Source organism: Crassostrea angulata, chromosome 9 (assembly GCF_025612915.1).
Source record: "Crassostrea angulata isolate pt1a10 chromosome 9, ASM2561291v2, whole genome shotgun sequence".
Lineage (NCBI taxonomy): Eukaryota > Metazoa > Mollusca > Bivalvia > Ostreida > Ostreidae > Magallana > Magallana angulata.
Genome location: NC_069119.1, coordinates 2899262 through 2908603, shown reverse-complemented (window position 1 = coordinate 2908603; position 9342 = coordinate 2899262). Strand labels below are relative to the sequence as shown.

General features: G+C 33.2%; 1 protein-coding gene across 1 annotated transcript; it reads left to right on the top strand.

Annotated features, from left to right (window-relative positions):
- Window positions 1–683: 683 nt before the first annotated feature.
- On the top strand, window positions 684–7642 carry LOC128163577 (uncharacterized). The gene is made up of 13 exons (XM_052827202.1): window positions 684–702; window positions 1652–1743; window positions 2010–2148; window positions 2566–2618; window positions 4406–4441; window positions 4594–4647; window positions 4744–4791; window positions 5823–5855; window positions 6128–6160; window positions 6311–6355; window positions 6471–6581; window positions 6819–6922; window positions 7267–7642. Exons 2-13 carry the CDS (start codon window positions 1668–1670, stop codon window positions 7471–7473), a joined length of 939 nt encoding a protein of 312 aa, XP_052683162.1. The 5' UTR covers window positions 684–702; window positions 1652–1667; the 3' UTR covers window positions 7474–7642.
- Window positions 7643–9342: the final 1700 nt, after the last annotated feature.

Sequence of the window (9342 nt, the reverse complement as noted above, 5' to 3'; positions counted from 1 at the left end):
ATAATATACGTTTGTACCTACGATATACTTGTGTTTCAGAATATTCTGGATTCACAAGTTCGACCTGGATATTAATTTAAATTGAGGCATAAAACCATACACCACAATAACAGATTGGAATTTTTAGACTAAAGTAAAACATTGTGTACCTTTAACGGGACGAAAAACTAAGGATATACAACGTTCTTCAAGTAAATCAAATATTCACTTAATACCAGGTTATTTATTGATTCTGCAGACACACAATTAAATGAGACAGTTTTAATGTTTAATTTGTTGTTTTTTATTAATGATTTGAATACTACAGTGTAGTACTGTTTTACCTTAGTTCCCCACATACAGCCTTCTGACCTAAGGTGGTATCTACTAGATATGAAATTAATTTTCATTACTCTCATTAGCTTCGGTAACCTGTGGTTAGTTCACCTGTACGACAGCGGTAGTAATTGACCGTAGGGTCAAACGATCATCCTAGATTCTTTGCAAATTATTGACTCTTATTTAGCCTTTGGTTTCACCATATGTTAAAAAAATAAAATAACATATTTGTCACGATTTTTCCTACGGTAGACAGCCCGTGAAGAATTACCTGTTTACGGTGACCTACAATCGGCCGTTCACTCCTTCATCATTTGCATTGAAAAACTATATATACCGATGTGTTCCTACCAAAATTTCAAATCATTCGTGTCTTTTGAAAAGGTAAGTGAAATGCATGTTGCTTTTCTTTGGTTGCTTTTTACTAATGCAATGTTTCATTTCAAAGTAAGACATAGCAGATATATACTTTTCCTTTAATTGACTATATTTACTTTACTCCTCTCTGTTGTATACATGTACAGTGTTTACTAGTATGTGTCGTAATCGTACATGCGCTAAGTTTACTCCTTTTCTATAAATACATCACACAGTACAGGTTTGACTCTCTTGTGGCTCTCTGACATGACCTAACTCTCTATCTGATTTCGCTTCATACTACATGTACATCTATTACATACAAATTACAGACTCCATATCGCGCAGGTGCTTAGACTGATGTTATTCGCTTAACTATATAAACCAACATTACAAGGTTTGAATATTGTGTAAGACCGTGTCTTAGAATAATTACGACAAAGCTCTGTGTGATAATTAGATGTATGTAATATATACAATGTATATGTCCTACACGTTTTTTACCTGCGTTTAACACTATTGAACTCTTTTAGCGTTGTATACCACACTGATACATATCTTATTATTATACTTTCATGTTGAATACTGAAATCTGATTGGTTTAGACGCAGTTTTTTATCTGTTTTATTACCCTCAGCGTTTGCAAAACACTTTGCAACGGGTAACACAATAAATTGTTTTATGCGCGTAAGGTTCGCTGCATAATTTACGTCATTCCTTTTTAAAAGCAGTAAAGTTTTCTTTAAAATTGATATTCAGTATAATTTATCAACAAATAATACCTGTTTGGGTGGGTAACAGTTGAAATTGACACCCCTCGAAAACCACTGTCAACCTTTGCTTTGCGTCGGTTGACAATGTTTTTTCTTAGAGTGTCATTTTTAAGTGTTACCCCCACCCCAAACAGGCACTATTTATTTATATACTACTATGTATTGTGTATACATCCTACAAGTATATTTGGTATTTTATTCAGTGCTACACCAAACAATATGTTGAAGCTTTATCTGATCGCGTTACTTTTCGGAATCAGCCAGGCAGCCAAAATTGATGCCAGCAGAACAGCGGGTAAAATAGAAATTATCCATTATTTAAAAGATATTTAGCCTATTTACTTCAGCCTCTACCTAAAGTCATATGCAATTAAATATCTTTTTCATGTTTTAAAAAATTGGAAGTTGTCATCAAGTCTTTAAAGAGACAATAAATCAGAACTCGTGTAATAAGCTGATGAATAAAATTTTAGTCCTAACTTTAAAAAGTTGTATAGTACGATCAAATCATTGGGCAATGTAACCGTCTTATTCACCCCTGTTCTTTGGTACGTTATACAGAAGTGGACATGGAAGTGAGAACAGACCTAGCGGTCTTAGTAAACACCAGCATGGCCGACGTAAGCGACCGGGTGACAGCGCTGGTCAACCAGTGTAACAACTCAGTCAATGCTGCCATCACCTACTGCGGGAATAACTGGTGAGAGAGAGAGGAGAGAGAGAGAGAGAGAGAGAGAGAGAGAGAGAGAAACAGACAATAACACACAAATTGATATAGATGTAGAAACAGATAGATAGTCAAGTAAAAGAGAAAGAGGTAGTGATAAGGTTTGAGCAGATATTTAACGTTAAACAAAAACAGGACACGAGCCTCGTTTATATGGCAAAGAATTGTGAGCTCTGTGTCTTGATTATAACTCTACGACTGACTCGCAAATTTCATTTGATGAATAGAAATGCATCCTTAAACCATTGTAAATAATAAAAACAAAACAATAGAATGTGACCACGCCTCTTTAAGACTAAATATAGAGATTGTCTCTATGATGCTTAACTTAAATAATGTTAAAATATTTACACATTGGACGTAGCTTTTTATTTTTTTTATTTTTTACAGTCAGGGCAGCGGAGGAGGAGGAGACGCAGCGACCCAAGCCATGGAAGCCATATGTAAATGAAATCTCTTACTCTCTTTCTCTCTCTCATTCTCTCTCGTCTTTCTCCAAAACGAGGTCGAGTTTGATTCGAGTGCGCATGCCTTCGCGCAGTTTTTTTTTTAGCTCACCTCAATTGAGATTTTTCCGTTGTCTGTCGTAGTCCTTGTTGTTGTCGTTGTTGTTTTCGTTGTAAACTTATTACATTGTCATCTTTTTTTCTGCCGATTTCAACCAAACTCTGCACAAAGCATCACTAGGTGAAGGCAGTTCAAGTTTGTGAAAACGAAGGTCCATGTCTTTCAAAAGATGAGATAAATTATAATTATTGAATTTGCTTGGTGTTTTTCAAAAATCTCCTTCTCAAAAATATTTTGCCGAAAAAAGCCATCCCCAAGTAGTGTAGGTTTAAGTTTCTTCAATTCAAAGTCCCGGTAGGTAGGGTGGGCTACTGGGAGGGGGGGGGGGGGGGTCAAGTTTCACATCGATTTTATATAGAGAATACACTTAAATACATTTGAATATATAGAGAGAGTCTTTGAAAGCCTTCTCAAAAACGTTTGGGCAAGAAAATCTCAAATTTGTTGTGAATCATCCTCAAGTAGTGTAAATTCAAGTTTGGGCAAATCATGGTCCCCGGGGCTAGGTAGAGACCACAATGGGGGATGAATTTTTACTTTGGAATGTAGAGAAAATCTTTGAAAAACTTCTTCTCAAAAACCATTGGGACAGAAAAGCACAAATTTGTGTAAAAGCATCCTCTGGTTGTGAAGATTTAAGTTTGTTCAAATCATGAATTCCTGGGTATGATGGGGCAACAATGGGGGGGGGGGGGGTGTTAAAATAAAAAGATATAAACCTCTGAAAAAGCATTTAGCCAAAGAAAAGGTAAAACTAATGTGAAAGTTCAGATTGTGCAGATTGGAGTTGAACATGGTTTTCTGGAAAAAAGTGTCACCAAAGGGGATGGGTTTAATATAGGAATAAGGAAAAACCAACAACGAAAGGGGTTTGGTAATACATGTATGTGGATTAAAAATCGCAGACATTTTAACTTTTCATGTTACATTTAGATCTACTGTGCTAAATTGTCGAGATATATTGAATTTGATATCGTTATACTCATTCAATCTGAGTTATGGCTATTGTTGCTCAGGTTAAAGAGGTGTAATTTTGTGGAATATTGGGGTAAAATTGTTAAATGTGGATACATGTAATAACATTATAATTTTCAAGTAATAAAAACTATGCATGAAGTTGAGGAAAATGAAAGAAGATTTGGTCCATCAATTTTTAAAACAGAAATCATAAGCACTCTTAACAGTTTATTGATTTAAAGAGCATGGTACAATTTCAGTCATATTTTAGTGAATTTAAAAAAATCAAAAACAATTGAAATGTAACGTTTATTTACACAAGAATACTCATAAATTAAGAATCTATAAATAGTTACATGATTAGACTTTCACAAGGTTGATTGTGACGTCATAAACCATGCATTTTCCCGTAATTTTCATAAAACTGAGCAGAAGATATATGTTCCCTAGAGGTATATGTACGTTTTTGGGATATTTGAACAAATTTTGGATTTTAGGGCAAATATTGAAAGAAACTGTTCCTTATTCTTTTATTATTTCTACGTAAATCCACAATGCGCCAAATGATAAAGTAATGTAGCTGTGAAACTTTATACAGACATTTCTACGTCATATCAGGAATTGAAAAAAAATTATTTCCATCTGAAGTTTTCGTTTTTGGACAAATTGAATTTCTGCGTAATTCATTTATTTTTTTGTTTTGCAGTACAAAAGTTGGCTCCAGGTTTTAATAAGATAGAAGGTATGACTTACATAATTAAAATGATAAATTATCTTAATTATCAACATAGGTATCATAAAAAATCACAGCGAGGCTGTTAATTTTGAAATACGTCATACATTTAGAATTACATAATTATAAATGCTTCGTCATTAATACGGCCTTTTTTTCAGGAGGCATCAATAAAGCGAAAACTGGAATCGTAACAGAATTTAATAAATTTAAAGGTAAACAATCTCTCTATCCATCTCTCTTTCTCTCTGTCTGTTTTTCTTTTTCTGTGAATATATGCCGTTATTCTGAAATCATTCTTGTCATTTCAGATACGGTTAAAAAAATCACCTCTGAAAGCACCTGGAAGAACATTGGATGTAAGTATAACGTCCAATGTTTAAAGCATGAACACATTTTTAGGAGCATTGATTGCATATGTTTGGATGTCGTCGGTCCTTTAACACACTAGACCGTGCAGACAAATTGAATATATATATATATTTTAATCACATTTTTATCTCAATATACGGTGGATATCACTCATGGGATAAATTTTTCATATTCCACTGTGTGTTCTTACGCCACGTGACGTCATAATCAAACATTACGTTGGTTTAGGCGGTTGATTGATGTAAAATGAAGAAGTAAATAATCAATTAAGTTGAGGGGGCTGAGATGTAAATATTAAACTTTTAATGCTGTTTCATTTATTTGTCATGAATTCATAAAAAATTGTTCGAAAATGAAATGTTTGTTTGTTAAATTTCAAGGAACTTCTTTTTCATGCGTAAAGTTTTTGACGTCTTTTAGTTAATGTGTTGTGCGGCTCACAATTATAATGTTTACAGAGAGATTCAGGTTAAACAAAAGATTGAAGTTTAACTTGTGGTAAAATGTGTGATAAAAAGAATCTCTCATGATTTGCAATGGATTATGATTTTTATCCAACTCGTTGTGTGTTATCTATCCCTTCGCAAAGGCTTGGGGATAAAAACACACAACTATAAGGCCAGAAACTTCATGGAGAAAACTCTGTTATTAACTTATATAATTTTATGATTTCGCGATTATTTTTCATAAGTAAATATTTAATTGGTTATGTAAGTTTTAATGTTTCAAATAATCTTGCAATAATAAATATATTCAAACGAGTTTTCCAATGCACACATTAGGGGAAATATACACAGAATGTAATTTATGTAGTGGTAATCTAAAAACTGAGCTTATTGGTCTGATTTTTCTAATTGTGTTATGATTATTTCAATATATTTCATAATCATTCCTTTCATACAAAAACGAGCATTGAATACTAAATAATACTAATCTTATATAAATAATACTAATCTTATATAAATAATACTAATCTAATATAGCTAATACTAATCTTAGGGTTTTTCTTTCTTTTCAGCAACTGTTCTCGATAAGCTGAAGGAAGGCACATGTAAGCTATTAGATCTTATTTCCCTTTTCTTATCTTTAAATAACACATTATTTTTTTTCTATAAGACTTTTTTACAATTAGAAAAAAAATTATGGTCAGAGAAGTGAATCCAGGGGTTCAATTATTTTCAATTTTTACAATGTACGAAGCAAGAATAAATATGAATTTAAAAAGTCAACAATTATATATTTTTGATTCATTGTCAATCAGATTAATTATTATATGTATAAATAATCCATCTTAATTTATATATCTTTACTTTTTGTGTATAGCCAAAGCTTTATCTGGTCTGAAAACAGTTACAGGTAATGTTATCAGCACATTTTTGTACTTCTGTTGAAATTAATCAACAAAATTTCGTTGTAAAGAATGACTACTCGATTTCATTTTGTTACGAAATAAACATTTCAAGAAGTTTGTTCTCTGCTAATAGTAACGTGTTTTCATTTCCATAGGTGAAATTGGATCTAAAGCAAAGGAATGGAGCAACACAGTTGGAAGTCAGTTCTCTCTCTCTCTCTCTCCGTCCCTCTCTCTCTCTCTCTCTCTCTCTCTCCGTCCCTCTCTCTATGTTTATCAACATACATGTACATACAAACAATTCATGACTTTCAGATTGGTTTAAGGACACCTTCAAGATCAGAAGACGTAAGAGGGCCGCGGCTCTGTCATGTGACCTCTGTACCACCATGTCCACTGGTTCTTCTGAGGACGTACTCAACGCCGGTAACTAGGGATCAGCTCGCTTTTTTTCTGTCCCTTACTCTGTCTTTTTCTCTCTCTCTTCATTTTTCTAGTTCTCTATCCCCGCCTTTGAGTCTGTCCGTCTCATTCTCTGTTATATCTTAACCTTAAATTTCTCTTTTTTATCTCTCTTTCTGTCTCTCATGTGATGATTGAACACGTTGTTCATGTACCCACTTTTTATTCTCTCTGCTTTTGTGCATTTCGCCCTGTTTTCAGTATGTGGTACCGACGTCAGCATGGAGATCGCCGTCCTGACCCAGTCTCTGGAGAGGATGCTGACTCTGATGACCTCTATATCGATTGATCCTCTTGTCACAGAGGTACATTTTTATATAATACAGTTCAGGAACTGAAAATGTCGTGGAAGCTGATTTTTTGAAAGTTATCTTGTTTTGGATTTATGTCTGTATTTTCAAGGTTTTTTCATTTGCTTTTAAAAATTTTACTGTACGTGCTCTCTACAATATATGCCCCGGTTGGGGGAATTACTTTCCATAGCAGTCAATTCGATATTAATTATCAATTCAAGACTTCCGTTCGTCTTTTTAAAAGTCAATCTTAGCTGAAAACAAATCATTGAATAAAGGAAACGTTGTACATGTTCTACTGTTAGGTGAGTGTAAGACATCTGCATCGCTCACGAACGTCATTTTTCACTCTGTAGATTAATACAGACGAAACGAAGGTCACGTACGGTGCTGGCCCCACCGGAGAGTTCCAGGTAATGACCCCGATTAAATCGGTCCTCTACACGGTGAACGGGACCACTACCACAGTCGCGGGCACTGATAAAACTGTCAACATCATGAAGACCAGTGACATCGCTGACGAAGTACTCACACTCGTCAATGATGACTACTTCGCTGTTTAATTTGGATGACGTCACAGATAGATAAGCCGTCATATTTTGAGCTAGATATGACGTCATGCTATTTTCTGTAGTTTTCTGTAATTGATGTCGACAAGTCGCTGTTGTTTGTTTATATTTGCAGCATGACTTTGTTTTAACTTATGTTTGAATAAATAATTTGTCATTAAAAACCACATTTTTTGTTAATTTGATGTCAAATGTTTTCATGCATGTTCACTTAGAACATAAAATTTCTAATAATATTTTTTTTAATGATATTTAAAGCAATGAACTATAGAAACAGATTTACAAATTATTGTGTATATATATATATATATATATATATATATATATATATATATATATATATATATATATATATATATATATATATATAGTTTTCAAGTAATCTTAAACGATTATTCAATACACAACTGCATAAAATATGTTTATGATAATGAACAGTTTTATTATAATATCTTATTTTTGCAAGCATATAATATCATTATTCAATTGCTGTCATATGATCGTGCTATAAGTTCTGATAAGATTTTTTATCCTGCTCAGGTAGAAAACGTGAAGAGAGCTCGATAAGTCTCGCCCTCTGTGTTTTCTTACCCGCGCCCATATATTTCGCTTATATTTCGCGAAGTAACCATGTATTTTACATATAAACGTTACTATATTAAAATAGTTCATCATTAGTAAATACAAGTATTGGCATATGCGACATTATGACATCACAAATGCGAAATCAACGCCTGCACAATATGAACCAACTATTTTACTAATATGCTCTTGTAGAAAATGAATTTTTGATGTATTATAATGAAGCAGTTATAGCCTTTTGATATCGGTCAATACATAATTTATAAACTTGATGAGAGTATATCAACCTCGGACTGTGTCGTCATATGTTTTCGATAGCTATAGTCTATTTTGGTCCCGTGACTTTTCTCCAAAATAACGTCATTTTCCAAATTACTTTTTAATAGCGGGCTTATAGAATCTCCATCCATTTTTAAACATATATATACTGTTAAAGTTATGTAGTGTGAAATGGTTAAAATCACACAATTACTCAAGTGATTAGTAAAATACTAATTTTTAATATTACTTTAGTGAAAGTCACAAAATTGCTCCCAATCCTAACTATAATATCACGGTATGCAAAAATACTTATTGTCCAGTCAACTAGATCTCTGATGACGTATTAACTATTTATATGCTAAAATAATCATATTACTTAACAAATTTTTCTTACTCGGGAATCTTAGGAGCGCTACTGGTAAGGCAATAATTTTTTCTGAAATAAATCGTTAAGAATAATCATACTTATGACGATAGGGTAATAATCATACTTGGTTATTTAAAGTTACAGGAATAACTATATAACGACATAAGTGAAAATAAAAGCTTTGAAAACATTTGAAAATAGTACAGCATATATTCAAAAGGTTATATCACATTAAGGTGTAACTATTATTGACAAATTAAAATCGTTGTTGAATCCTACTTGAAACATATGACGCCTATTTTCATTGGTCAACTGCAGCACAAGTTTATCAGTAGCTTGAAACTGCCTCGATTTTGTATCGGCGATTTTCGATGTTGTCCGAGAATAAAAATGATATACGAAGTTTCGAAATTGTTAACCAAAGAGACAATCAGTAAAGGCGGCGTTGAGTGTAAGACTATCGGAAACCAGCGAAGCCAGAATACTTTTAACAGGTCTACAAAATAACGTATTGACCTCCTTAAAAGGCTGTAATTGTTAATAATAAGGACATGAGGACATCATGTGCTTCGCCGGACTTTAAAACGCAAATGTTGCCAAAGGCAGATGGCAACTTCTGAGCTTGAAAGGACAAATTTCATTCTCAATATTTC